This window comes from Indicator indicator, chromosome 1, assembly GCF_027791375.1.
Source record: "Indicator indicator isolate 239-I01 chromosome 1, UM_Iind_1.1, whole genome shotgun sequence".
NCBI classification, from domain to species: domain Eukaryota; kingdom Metazoa; phylum Chordata; class Aves; order Piciformes; family Indicatoridae; genus Indicator; species Indicator indicator.
Genome location: NC_072010.1, coordinates 17,933,528 through 17,948,072, shown reverse-complemented (window position 1 = coordinate 17,948,072; position 14,545 = coordinate 17,933,528). Strand labels below are relative to the sequence as shown.

At 40.9% G+C, this 14,545-nt stretch overlaps 1 protein-coding gene across 3 annotated transcripts; it reads left to right on the top strand.

Annotated features, from left to right (window-relative positions):
* Positions 1-618: 618 nt before the first annotated feature.
* On the top strand, positions 619-12,248 carry POGLUT3 (protein O-glucosyltransferase 3). Of its 3 annotated transcripts, none has more exons than XM_054384662.1 (8): positions 619-817; positions 4,461-4,658; positions 6,023-6,309; positions 7,176-7,392; positions 8,757-8,953; positions 9,919-10,113; positions 11,152-11,256; positions 12,123-12,248. In XM_054384662.1, exons 1-8 carry the CDS (start codon positions 619-621, stop codon positions 12,246-12,248), a joined length of 1,524 nt encoding a protein of 507 aa, XP_054240637.1. The 3 variants fall into 3 exon arrangements, with proteins under 3 accessions (XP_054240637.1, XP_054240654.1, XP_054240646.1); XM_054384679.1 differs by having other exon boundaries at positions 700-822; positions 4,472-4,658; XM_054384671.1 differs by lacking the exons at positions 619-817; positions 4,461-4,658 and having other exon boundaries at positions 6,286-6,300.
* The last annotated feature ends 2,297 nt before the right edge of the window (positions 12,249-14,545 follow it).

Here is a 14,545-nt window from a genome sequence, read left to right as displayed (position 1 = left end):
GCTCTGAAATCGCAGAGTTTCGGAACCTGGCGCTACGCCGACCCGCAGCGACCAGGGCCCACTCCCGGCTGCCTCGTCCCGTTCATCGTCCGGGCCCCGCGGGGCGGCGGGATGGGAGCCTCTCATTTTGACGCGCAGACGAAGCGCCGCGGCGGCACGCCCCGCAGCAGTGCCACGCCGCGCCGCCCGCTCGCCCTACCCACGGCGGGTGGCAGCCCGCGGCGTCCGTGTGCGCGGCAGTGCAGCGGGGCACCGCGGGCTTCTCAAAGGCGTAGGCTGCCCCTGCCCCCCCCCCCCCACCCCCAAGGTTTCGCAGAAGGTTCTCACTCCCCCACCTCCCCTGGGCTCCGCCTTGGTAGGGCCCATGGCCGCGCCCTGCGGCTCGTCCCGGGCCGAGGGGGAAAGCGGAGGGACATAAGCACCAGATTCACCCCTACAGGGCCAGTCTGGCCTTTTCCCGCGCCTCCCTCCGGCACTCCCCAGCCCCGGCGGGCCTCCCCGCGGGGCGGGGAACAGGCGGTGGCTGCCGGCAGGGAGCGGGCAAGGGGCTGCGCAGGCCTGGAGGACGCCCCGGCCCCCCGCTCCGAACGGGAGCGGCCGGCACGGCACGGTGGGGCGATGGGGAGCAGCAGGCTGCTGGTGCTGCTGGGCGCTGCGTTGCCGTTTCTACGACCAGCGGAGTCGGTGGACGCTGTTAGCGCCGAGCGGAGCCTGGCTTGGGGCCCCGGGCTGCAGGCGGGGATCACCCTGCCAGTCCGGTACTTCTACATCCAGGCAGTCAGCGTGGCCGGACGCAACTTCTCCCGTTCCCCGCCAGGTACCGTGCTCATGGGCGGGCAGGGCCGCAGGATCGACACCCTGCCCGGGGCTGCGATGGCCACGGAGGAGCGACCCACCCCTTCCCCGCTTCCCTTTTCGCTCTTCCTTCCATCCCCTCTCCCGAGCGTTTTCCGTGCTGCTGCCGGCCCCGGGCTACCCTCCCCGCTCTGCCCCTCTCAGTATCCCATCCGGCGCCGCATCGCCCAGACCACGCAGGCAAATGCTGTCTTTCTTCTCGGGCAGTCGAGTGCCTCCTTCCGTAGAGCTTTACGTCTCACCCACAGCCTTCTCTGATCGGTATGTGATTTACGGCCGCAAACCAGCAAGCTCAAAGCAAACCCATGTCCCTGGAGCTGGTAAATGTAAAGAAATCACAGTACCCCGCTCAGAAGTATAACTGTAATAATCTTGAATGGTGGACACACAACAGATGCTTAAATTTGCTGTCTCAGTAAGTACAGCACTCTGGGCTCCGTTACCCTGCAGCTGCTTTGTCAAGGAGTAATTTCCATCATGTTTACACAGCACAAGCACAAACCAGCCCCTGACACTTTTCCAGGGGGTGGGAATTGGGGTTTGTGCTTGCAGTCCAGCAGAATGCTGCCAGTCCTCTGGTTTCTGCTGCAAGTTACTTCCACATTCTCAGATTTTATTTAGAATAAGAAATAGTTTTGTATTGTGGATTTCATAATGAACACCAAGATAGCTTCTCCACTAATTTAGACAGGGTATGACTAATTACTTTGTTCTCTGTTATTTACTATTCGAATAAATGGTGCTGAGAGGATATCTTCCCAAGTATACATAACCTCGTCCAGTCTCAGAGTCAGAAGACTGCTGCTTGTGAAATGAAAGAGTAGGCATATATTGTACAGGTTATATCTTCAGACTGACAGAAGCCCAGATACCTCAGGTCTGGACTTTCTCCAGCTGCTGTTGCAATTTGGTGCTGGATTACAGTGAGTTCTGTAATTGCACTGAAGAATGCAACTGCACACTGGCTTCCTGTGAAGTGGAGGCTGATTTCAGCCACACACAGAGAGCCTTGGGTTCAAGCAGCAGGTTGCTAAAGGTAATAAGGTGTTAGAATCTCATGCTAGTTTAAATCCTCCCAAGATAAACTGATAGGACATGGATGCTGGGAACCTAGTTTTGACCTCAGTGTGTTTGTGTATGTTAGTATTTATATTAATAAATTCAGTGGAGTGGTCCCAGGTCCTGATGCCATCTGGCATAGAGTGGTCTCCAGCCATACCGTGACATTCTGTAGCCTCCAAAACAAGGCAACATATGCGTGCTGCCAACAGGGAAGTGCTCTTGGCTCGGCAGCCCATGCTAACTGCTGAGCCATGCCAAGAATTATTTAGGAGAGTGCCAGGGATCCTTTAACAACTCAGTGGTGCAGTTGTGCATATTACAGTGCATGAGCACTGTTTAAACTAGTAATATAGATAAAGGATATACATTTCTGTTCTCAGATGGTTTTATCTCTCAAATGGTTGAATATCTCTCTTGAATATGGAGATATTCAAGACCCTCCTGGAGGTGTTCCAGTGTGATCTGGTATAGGTGGTCCTGCTCTGGCAGGGCGGTTGGACTAGATGATCTTCCGAGCTCTTTTCCAGCCCCTGGCATTCTGTGATTATGTGGTAAATGTTCAAATTCTGTTTGTAAAATGACAGTAAGAATTGCAGTTAGTAGTATTTATCAAGGCACTGCTTTGCAGTAGAAACTAAATACAGCTCAGAATATTGCTGTGGAATAGCTAAATAAATTGGCATTATCACCTCTGCTGCTCAAATGGGAAAGCTGCCATCAGAGCAGGAGAGCTGCAGTTAGGGCTTTCCATTTGTAAAATTTGTCCCAAGCTGTAGAGATCCCAAGCTGTGACAGTCTTAGATCTAAACCAATATATAATTCATACAAATTGTTCTGGAATTTAAAGCTATTAGCTTTACTTGAATTGTATATATACTTGCCTAAGGAAATGTTGCACAGGGTAACTACTACTAGTATGTCTTCAGCCCACCACCTAAGCTGAGCAAGGTGCCCTCTCTCTGAAAAGGAAATACCATGTATCTGGACATTCATCTTAAGATACATCTGCTTCTCAGAAGTGCATTTCTGGAAATCATTCTGAAGTGATACTCAATCAGATGAAGGCTTCTCATGATAGATCTGCTAGCTACTGAAGACAATACTCTGCATTCCTTAGTTGTTAGGAGTGCTGCTTGCCACACTGCTGTTCCAAGAAGGAATGGATACTTGCTTCATTTTCTTTCTTAAATATATTGCCAAGTGAAGGTATTCTGACTTGCTTCTTGGCATCTTCAGCTGGCATGGACTTCAAATAGTAAGAAAACTGAGGTGTGATTACAAATCATCTGCATTGGAACACAGCAGAAGAAGGTAGGGCACGTTCAGCTGTGAGAGATTCTTTTGCACGCAGACACTGACCATATGCTTATTGATTGAGGAACTGACTCTGACAACAATATCTGGAATCATCTGAATTAGGGTAACTATTCTCTCTGTGAAGAGGCATGACATACCAGGATATACACGTCTGAGATCATAAGGGTTCTACCTAATTTCATCTGGAGACTTGCACAGTAGTTGACTTGAATCGCGTTTCAAGATCCAGTGTTGCCTTTAAGGAAGCCATGATTGAGTTTTAAATGACTTGTACTTACCACATCAGTGTATTGATTTCTCTGTGCAAAGTTTGTTAAAATATGGACTGTACTGAATTAACTAATATCTCAGTCATTTGATCATTCACATTTTAGTAACATCTTGATTTTATCTTTTCAGTTTCATTTCTTTCTGAATACTACTTTGTGGTAATGTCCATTACAATTACTTCTTTTGCAATGGTTAGCCCGTTAACAGTTCATGAATAATCTAGCCCGTTAACAGTTCATGAATAATCTGCCCTCCTCTTTTTTGAAGAATAAAGTTGGTGGTGGCCATTTGTGAGAGAAATAAGGGAATATAACAGATTTATGTGTATACATACTTGTGTATTGTATACACAAAGTAGTCCACACCCAGTTAAAAAGTCACAGTGCATTAACAGTGAAATGCTGGTGATCTTTATGTGTAGGTCAGACAGATGTCCAGGAAACATCTTTACTGCCACTCTCTTATCCCTGCTTTTCAGTAGCTGGGACTTTAAATTTGCGAGACAGTCATGCAACCCAAAAGTGAACAATTTGTATCTGACCCCTGCATGCTGCAACTGCCTTTCCATAAGCTGGCAAGTATTCATTTCTCTGTTACTTTAGCTTGGTTTCTTACCTTTCTTACTCTAGAGGAAGAAATTGTTTCTCAGAGCACTAACTTGAAAACTTAGTATTAAACCTAATTCTTGTTTAAATTACTGTTCACCTTTCTTTCTATCTCGTAATCATTATTTAACTTTTAACTATATCAATTTACAGGTTTTCCATTTATTAGGTATGCAGTAATCAAGAAAATTTGGTAGGATGATCTTCCATCACTGGAAATTCCTATTTCCAGCGTGAAATTAAATAAATTCCATGGACTTAATTCAGTAGAGTTGGTTCTCACCTTTATTTCACACATGCAATTCCAATAGCTTAACCTGCTTGTATGTGTTTCTACTTTCCTCTTTTCAGGAAGCACCCAGTTTAAAGTAGTAATTAAAACACTTTCTCCAAAAGAAGTCACCAGAATTTACACTCCCCGCCCTTTGGATAGAAATGATGGGACATTTCTTATGAGGTATCGGATGTATGGGAGTGTCAGAAAAGGGTTAAAAATTGAGATACTTTATGGTGATCAGCATGTAGCTCAGTCTCCTTATATTTTGGAAGGTAAGGATTTTTTAAAATTATTTTTTAAAAATGTAGCTACAGAAGTGTTGTGAACTAATTTACTTCTAGAGGAAGAGGTGGGAAATGAGAGGTTTATTTTCCCTTGTTGTTTCCTTACAAGTGTTCTTCTTAAACAGAGAAGTAAGCAGTGACAGTCTCTATACATTGTCAAGTTACAGGGCATAGATGCATAAGCAAGTAGATTATGGCCTCTGACACTAAGGTGATGGGTCTGGACATCTCCTTTTCGCTCTTGCATAAGGAAATGGATTTCTTTAGTAGGGAATAGGAAAGAGATGTTTGCATTTTTACTATTCTCGTGCATGTATTCACTTAACATTGCATCATTTTTATCTAAAGTACAAAATATTACCTGCAAAAGCAAGGAGATTATGTTGTTCCCAACACTTTATAATTCAAATGTCTATGATCTCTAAAAAGTCTGATTCTTCATAACAGCAAGGATGGTGTTTCTTTAACCAGACAATATTTAACTTCCGTTCCATTAGCCCAGTTTAATTCAGGGCATGTCTGTACTATGGAAGAACTTTTTAAAAGCAGGGGTAAAAAGGCAAATTACTCTCTCTCCAGATCTGCCTCTTTAACTTCCTTCTCTTGATCTTTAGCAAAGAAAAAGATAATATAAAGTTAGTTCTCTGGAGAGTCACGTTTCAGTTCATCATTACTTGTTCTAACCAGAATTTGGTCTTTTTTTTTTTTTTGGATGAAATTTCCTAAATACAAACTTAGAAGTGTGTTCAAACTGAAATGAAATTGTTCTCAGTCCTCAAGGTAGTACGCCTTCTTTTTGCTGGTGTGCATTTGTTAGCAGCTATGAAACTATGACACAGAACAGAGCCTGTTTTGACTAGAGGGCCATGAAGCAAGGGCTTTTTTCACACTCTGTACAAGGTTATTGCTTATACCTAAGCTCCCTCCTTCCGAAGGACAGAAAGAATAGTTAATTATACATAAACCAAACCACCTTATGCCATGGGTAAAGACTACTGTATCAAAGTTCTGCACTAGGCTAAAACTGAAACTGTAATGCTTGAGTGTTGCTAGTAATGGACAGTTAGAACAATCCTGAATATCTTACATGGTTGACAGGTAGCACAATAATGGAGATTCATTGTGCAGATGAATTTTATCCTGATAACAAAAAATATACTATTTGAAGAAGAATGTTGTTTTCCCAACTACACTGCTGATTTCCAGAAATGTTATAGGGAAGATGATTTCCCAAGAAAACTTGGAATAAAAAATGTCAAGCCAGTGTAACATCTACATTTATAAATGCATGTGTTTGGGGAATCATGATGCAGAATCACAAATACAGACTCTCACTGCTTTATTTTCTGCAGGACCAGTTTATCATGAATATTGTGACTGTCCTGAAGAAGATCCTGAGACCTGGCAGAACATTATGTCTTGTCCAGCCCAAGAACCTCAGATTACAAAGGATTTCATTTCTTTTCCCACCATTGACCTTCAGCGAATGCTTAAGGAAATCTCAACAAAGTTCAGTGAGACAAGAGGTGCTATAGTTCACTACACTATTCTCAATAATCGCATCTACCGTCGCTCCTTGGGGAAGTATACAGACTTCAAAATGTTCTCTGATGAAATGTTACTGTCACTGGCAAGAAAGGTATCAGTTTCAGTCATCTCAGACTATTAGATCATGTTCTAATGTGGCAATACTGCATTTGTTGTTGTATGCTCAGATTTATAAGACCTGAAGTAAGATTTGACTTTCATTTCTCCATCAAGATGACAGGGATAATGTGTGGGGGCTGAGCTTGACAGCAATGAAATTGCTATGAAGGCTGCAAGGGTTAAGGCTCAGCTCTTCAAGCCTTCACCTGGCCTCTGTGACTGTTCCTTTCATACCTGCTCTCCAGGCAGAAACTTGAAATTCATATCTTAAACTCAGCTGAATCTATTAGCTGTCTAGTAGGGTTATTGATTCTGATGGAGGAGTGAGTCCAGAGGAGGGCCACAAAGATGATCCAAGGCCTGGAGCACCTCTGCTGTGAGGATAGGCTGTGGGAGCTGGCGTTGTTCAGCCTGGTGAAGACTGGGGGAACCATATAGCTGCCTTCTAATACCTGAAGGAAACCTACAAGAAGGCTTGAGAGGGACTTTTCGTAAGGGTGGCTAGTTATAGGACAAGGGGGAATGGTTTTAACCTGAAGGAGAGTAGATTTAGACTGGATCTTAGGAAGAAGTTCTTCAGTACAAAGGTGGTGAGACTCTGAAATAGGTTGCCCAGAGAGGCTGTGGATGCCCCAGCCCTGGAGGTGTTCAGGGCCGGGTTGGATGAGGCCTTCAGTTACCTGGTCTAGTTGAGAGGTGTCCCTGCCCATGGCAGGGAGGTTGGAGTAGGTGATCTCTAAGGTCCCTTCCAACCTACGCCATTCTATGACATCAGAGAACTGAGGAGTAAGAGTGACAAGCAGGTTCTCTCTTTGTGTAACTGTTATTCTTACTTGGGTAATCCTTTCTTACATTTAGGTTCATCTTCCTGATGTGGAGTTTTATCTTAATGTTGGAGATTGGCCAGTTGAGTATCGGAAAGCTAATGATACACCTGGTCCTCTACCGATCGTTTCATGGTGTGGCTCCGTAGATTCAAGCGACATAGTCCTTCCAACGTACGATGTAACCCACTCAACTCTTGAAACCCTACGAGGAGTCACAAATGATCTCCTTTCTATTCAAGGAAATACAGGTATATGGATTTTTTAAACAAGAATTTGTAAAGCCCATCAAAAAAGCAAGTTGCTTACAAATCATGTTTTGAAGTCTTCAGTTCTCAAGTGCCTTAGGAGGCCTCTTAATACGTGCAGGTTGGTCTTTATAAACAATTTCAACACTGCTACTGAGCAGGTGTTTAGTATGGATTTAGAGCCAAAATTTAAGAAGTCCAGTTCAAAACAGTATGAATTTTAACTTAAAGGTATCCAGAAGATACCTACTGTGAGTGCCAAAAGAAGAATATAATTAAAAGGCTTTTCTCCTCAGAGAAGGACTTGAATATGTTCCTTCTAATCAAATAGTAATCCTTTTCCTGACAGTGATGCAGCCCACCATTCTGCTTATGTAAAAATTACTTTGAATCCTGAAAGATACAAACTAGTACTATGCTGCAGCCTCTTTCAAATAAGAATAGATTGTCTGTGTGAAAAAAACCCAACACCTCAGAGTGGGATATTCAGAATTGTTTTTCGAGCTTCGAGGGAAGAGTCAGCTTTACTGACAAGTGGCTTCCTAAGCCCCACAACATAAATTAATACTTAGGGCTCAGATAAATGGCATGAACAGAACCTAAGGACTAAAACTTCAGTGAGGAGGTATTTCTTTATATTTGATTAGTTCGCAGTTTCTCTTACTAGTTTTTACATATTTCAGTTAAGTTACCAGTTTGAAGCGCTCTGTGTTTACTGATTTAGTAGAGCTCTCTTCTAATTAAGAGATGATAAGAGCCTATTCCAGTAGGTGCTTTAAAGAAATTTCCAGCAGAAGGATGAGCAAAGACATATTTAATGTTTTTAAAAGCGGGAGGCAGTAAGCAGAGAGAAAGTCTTTCAGGCTCTTGCTAAGTACCTTGAGGACACAGTATAGCCTTTTTCTTTTTTTTTTCAAGTTTCCATTAAGTGATTCCTCAAAGACCTAACTAAATTGCTGGGTAGCAGAGGTGGATTTTACTAAAGAAAGTTTTGTTACCGTGGCAGGCTCTACACATGCAGAATTACTTTAATTGTTAGTATTTTGTTTACATAATTTGATTGCAATCCTTTCTGTTGCTTTCAAGATACTTAAAAGTCATTTAAATATAAAATTGTTGAGTAGAAAAGCAGTTCTCTGATTTTACTTTTGTAAGTGGCTCAGTTTCTCATCCCAAAATTCAGGCCAGGACTGGGAGTTTAAACACTGTGATTAATAAATGATTATGGATTCACTAAAAGAAATCATGCCTGTTTTACCATGTCTCTGAATGTAATGCCACTGTCATAGCAAGTTCCTTGTTTTCACTAAACATATCATGAATATTTCATTACTATTTGCTTTTACCTTGTAACTCAATGCTTGTAGGCCCATTCTGGGAAAACAAAACTGAACAAGCTTTATTTAGGGGTCGAGACAGCCGAGAAGAACGTCTCCATCTTGTCAAGTTATCCAAGGAAAATCCAGAACTACTAGATGCTGGAATAACAGGATATTTCTTCTTCAGAGAAAAAGAAAAAGAGCTGGGGAAGGTTCAGCTGATGGGCTTCTTTGACTTCTTTAAGGTAGAAAACAAGTTATGATCTTGGGTTAATTGTGCTGTCAGGTTCTTACCAACTGAAAAGACAAGGCTTACTTTTGCCAATTCCATTCAGTAAACAAAACAATTACCCTACACTGGGAACACTGGTCCATGTGGCATAGATAGACCACCTACAACCAAAGCCATAGTGTGACACACCCATAAAGAAAGCCACTACACTTTTTTCCTGGAGTCCCTCAGAGAGAGTTCTCGGAGATTTTTTTTTTTAATTAATTGGTAAATTTGATTTCTCACCATCAAGATTTCTTTTATGTAGAGTAAATATAAATATGATGGACACAACTTGTGTCCACTGCAAGTATATTATGGTTGTCAGAAAGAGTCCTTGTAGTGTCAAGTCAGAAAAATTGGTAGATATTTTATTGCACTTCAAACACAACAAATTCCACTGCAACAGAGGTATAAAAAGTAAAGGGGGCAGAGTCCTGCAAAAAGCAATTATAATATATGGCAAATGAAGGTCTTTTTCAGAAATGCTATAATAGCCAAAAGTGTCTGCTAGAGCAGCACCTTCATGGTTACTTTTAGTATAATATTTCAGATTTTTTTTATATAATAATGTGTTTCAGATTATTCTTCACAACAATATAATTTTAAGTCAGAATACATTTACTCTTGTTGAACTTAGGCATAGTTTTATTTCCTTCCCAGCTCTACCCCTTGCTCTGTCCCAGGACAGTTTATTGGAATACCCACCAGGGAGTTCACAGGACTCGAAGGTTCTTGTCTGTCAGTCTTGGGTTGAAAACAAAGCCCTTATCCATTATGTTATCCAGGAATCTACATGTGCTTAACACAAGATAGGTTTGAAGATGAGAATTAAGAAGCACAATTTCATCTCACCTGTGAAAATCTTTTATAGTCAAGTGTTCTGCTCCGATTCAAAACGTTTTCACCTTTTTTTCCCCTTCTATCGTCATTATGCAGTACAAATACCAAGTGAATGTAGATGGGACTGTAGCAGCTTACAGGTTTCCATACCTCTTGCTGGGTGACAGCCTGGTATTGAAGCAAGATTCCCAGTACTATGAACATTTTTATATTGGATTAAAACCTTGGAAACATTATGTTCCAGTTAACAGAAACTTAGAGGACTTGCTAGAGAAAATAAAATGGGCAAAGGTAAGTTCCATTACTAATTCAAATTCAATATCATAAAGAAACATGTAAACAATTTATCATAATATGCTCTTCTTTTTTTAATTTTCACACATATTTTGCATGGACTCTCTATTGAGAGCTTGGGATAAAGGAAGTACATCCAGATGTTAGAGTAAGATGGGAAGGTCTTAATTCAAGTAACCATCCCTATTCAGGGAAATACTTAAGAATTCATTTTAGGTATGTGCAGAAGTGGTGTTTTCACAAGACAGAGCCTCAGTATACTGACTAATGCAGGCAAAGTTCAAAGAAAGGCCCAGAATTCTAGGTGCTACTTAATTAGTTCTATCGCTTTTTTTAGGTCCTGACTAGAACAGAAGTCACTGCATGTTCTTTTTTAAATGCACAAAAAAATGCTGCTCTGTAACATGCTCAGAGTGAGAGGCTGGGATTCTGTAACCAAACCAACCAATATAATTGTGTAACTGAAAACACCATTTGTGCTTTAAGTTTAGCTATAAGGTTAAAAAACAGGGAAAGTTTCTGTTCTGAGAGTACTGTAGTTCTTCATAAAGAATCAAATGAGAATACTAAAAGCTTTGAAATAATAGACCTAAAAAACATGAAGATAAATACATGAATTCAGGCAGAGTTGTTTTTAAAAGGAAAGCCATTGAATCACGTTGCATATGAGAGGACACCACCTGTGGCGTTGTCGTAGGAGAAAACAAAGTATGCCTGGGAGATGTCAGACCTGATTTTGAAGAGACTTGTGGCTTGGAGAAAACAGTAGAGCAGTAATCAACTGAGTTTTCAAAATTGTATATATTATTCATGAAAGTTGTTATTGATAGCCTTAAGGTACCAGTTGTGACCATAAAAGCAATCCAGTATTTTTGTTTAAATCTGCAATTTAAAGTATGCCTTTGCAGTCTACCAGTAATTGCACATAAAGTTGCAGATTTGAATAGCCTCTTTAATAAAACTTGTAATGCCAGCCAGGCTTTGAGCAACTCACTGATTGCTCTATTACTCATTTGTTTCTTCTCAATTTTCCAGGCAAATGATGAAGAAGCAAGAAAAATTGCTAAAGAAGGACAATTAATGGCCAGAGAATTACTTCAGCCTCACAGGTTTTACTGCTACTATTACAAAGTGCTCCAGGTTAGTACAATAGATCACTTTATTACTTTCCCCTAACTCCTACTGCTACTGATGCTACAAAATTTATATTCAGTCCTTACTTTTATTAATAGCAGACATGGTTCATATTTATTTGCAGGAGATCAGTGTGAAGAGCTTTGCTAAAGCTTGCTTCATTATTAAAGAGGCATCCTGACATAACAGTTGTTTTACAGAATCAGAGATTTTTTTTTTGTCTTGCCCCCATCCCCACAGTCAGACCTGTTTTCAGTGTTGCTTGGTATGTGATTTCTAATAGATGTACAAAATAATCTGTACACAACTTTCTTCCATTTTCCCCTGATACTTATTAAACCCTCATGAGCTACTCCACTGTATTACAAAACAATGAATACATGGAAAAGAAATTCCAGTCATATAGCTAACAGAGTGTAAGGGGTGAAGCAGACCAAGTAGTCTCTGCTTCCTTAGGAGATGCAAATCTCTAGTGAAAGAAGTTTCTGTTCTCTGAAAGTACTAATTTATTTCTCCTGTTTTGCTGTGCAGTTAGATCTCAGCTTTAGCAGCCACAGATTGACACAAAAGTGTGGAAGTGTTCAGCGTACGAAAATGACAGCATTAGAGGCACACTGGTTAGAGGCACAAATAATGACAATATTCAAATTACCATTAATAATAGGACAGGGGAAAACATTAAAGGAGGCTTTCAGAGGCAGTGTAGCCTATTAGAAGGTGTGTTACAAAGACACCTTGTAAACAGGTTGTAAACAATGACATAAGGAGCCTGGATAAAGGCAGGCTCGTGAGGAAGGGAGGAAGAAAAATTCTGTTTCATGAATTATACGTTGATGCTTATAGGATTCTTAAATGTTGTTTACATATTTCAGAAATATGCTAAGCGCCAAGCCAGCAAACCTGAAATACGGGATGGAATGGAACTTGTACCTCAGCCTGATGACAGAGACTCAGTATGCAGCTGCCACAGGAAAAAGCCTTTGAGGGAAGATCTATAACTGTACCGGATGGAGAAAATCACCCACTTACAATGCAGGAGTTTAAATAGGAATTAAGCTGTGAAATCTGAGACACTTATGCACTAGCAAACATTCTTAGTTATGTAGTCTTCTTATATTTACATATCTTTCTTCACACTGACTCTGGTCTACAGTGTTGGTTCCCACAGTTTTGTCTCCATGATCACCACCAGACAGATACTGAGCCTGTAAATGGGAGTGTCTAGGGGATTTGTTTGATGTACTACATCATCATCAGGAAGAAGAGTGCAGTGCTGCGCCATGTTCCAGCTGGGACCTAGTTACCAAAGTTTTATGAGGAACCAGTCATCCATGAAAGATCTTCCATGAGTCAGTGCAAGTTATTCTAAAGGAGCATTTGCAACATACTAAAACAGTGTTATGATTTCTTCATAAAGCTGACCTCAGTGTTAGATTGTTTCTTGTATACAAAACAATTTTCTAACTAGACAAAGAAAATGCATATTTGAGATTTGCAGATATCGAATCTGGTGTTGCTTTGAGATTATGTTGTGGTCTGTGACAGATAACAGAATGCAGGACATGACATAATAATTATCCATTTCAGAAGAAAATGGAGAGGAGAAGAGGTCAGAAAAATATTTTGTAAGCACCATGGCTGTGAACGACCACAATTCAATGCTGCTTTAAAGCAGACTGTGTAGCTATCACAATCACAGTGCTTTGAGTGCCAAGACACCACCTTGAAGACCGGTTCCCTGACAGTGAACATATCTGTGAATATCTGCACAGACCCACAAAAGGACTTGGGACCTTCAGGTAAGGCCAGGTGAAACAAGTCTCTTAGTTCAACAATACAGTCTTACAGTATTCTTAGGCTACTTGGATATTCACACATCTGAAATCTGTTACCAGAGTTTTAGACTACCCAGGTTTAACTGCTGTGTAGAGCTAAGGATGCCACCATCTTTTTCACTTGAGTTTGTGAACTACTTTTTCTTGTGCCTTAGTCCCCAGAGGGATCTTAACCACTTTCATAATTTAGATCATACTTAACCTTATACTGAGATCAGCCAGCAGATGAGACTGCATTGTTTTAGTTCAAACATATGACAACCTATGCTGCACTTTCTGTGTAATAGACTAATGGTTAGAGACCATACTAAGCAACTGGGAAGCCAATTGTCTTCCTTGGTTTGATTCAAAACCATTTTTCCAGTGTGCCTTACCTCCAGACTGGAGAAAAGATCTTCAAGTCTTCCAGTGAAGTGCAGCCATGAAGTTAGCAATACAAAATTCACAGAGCCAGAAGGAGCTGGTCACGTCATTGCAATTAAGTGTGTCTTTGGGTGGGGCGGAGGAAAAACCCTAGTGCTGGATGTGGCTATCTTGATTTGTACCCAAGTTTGTCTGCTTCAAAATCCATAAACAGTCTTGAAAGGAAACACCAATGCCAATACCAAGACCAGTGCCCACAAGCACCTCTGCATTTTTGTCTTGGCTAATGCAACCTATCTGAGCAGCTTCTATTCAGATACACTCAAATGTCTTTCATAAATACCAAATTCTCCCTTCACAAAAAGGAATGGAAATGTCTTAAGACTGTGGACTCATCTATTTGTTTAGATGCCCAAAGTTTAGTGGTCTGCACTACATGCAGGGTTCACTCTTGGCTCTACACTTCAGGTTGCTTAGAAAATACATAAAGTGCACTAGGAAAGGAAGAAATACTAGATTGTTCAGTATGCTAAATGAGGAAAGAACTTCAGGTTTCTAAAGAATTTTAATGCAACTGTCTGTCAGTCCTTTACTACATTATGACAGTAAAGAAAAACGTAAACCATGCTGCTTTACTCATTATCCTTGCTTTTCTTGTTCTAACATAAATACATATAGTGGCTGTATTTTAGTTTAGCATGACAATCATCCTAGAACTTCAGACTATAAATAGAGCTCATCTAACATAAAACTTTCTACATGAAAATTCAGGAACAGTGTTCCATTGCTGAAACTGACACTTGAAGCTGAGTATGTGCTTCTCTTTCCTTCTCTGTGTAAAGTAATTTTTACTGTATGATAAAATCTTACATTGTGATATTATCCTTTATACCACATGCATTTCATGTACACCAGTATTTATGGAAATGGTGTGCTCAGCAAAGGCAATTAAGCATATCAGACAGTTGAAGCAACAAAGTTTTCCACTTCACACATTATTTCAAACCAAAAGTCAAAAATTATTTATAGTTTAAAAAATGGGAGGGAACAGGGGCAGGCATGATGCATTATTCAAGGTTCTTTGGAAATCTCTGTGT

Bases quoted from the DNA above. Each gene is read 5' to 3' on its own strand.
- POGLUT3 (XM_054384662.1), top strand. From the start codon at position 619: ATGGGGAGCAGCAGGCTGCTGGTGCTGCTGGGCGCTGCGTTGCCGTTT. The intron at 818-4,460 runs GTACCGTGCTCA...TCCTCTTTTCAG, and splicing joins CTTCTCCCGTTCCCCGCCAG to GAAGCACCCAGTTTAAAGTA. The intron at 4,659-6,022 runs GTAAGGATTTTT...TATTTTCTGCAG, and splicing joins GTCTCCTTATATTTTGGAAG to GACCAGTTTATCATGAATAT.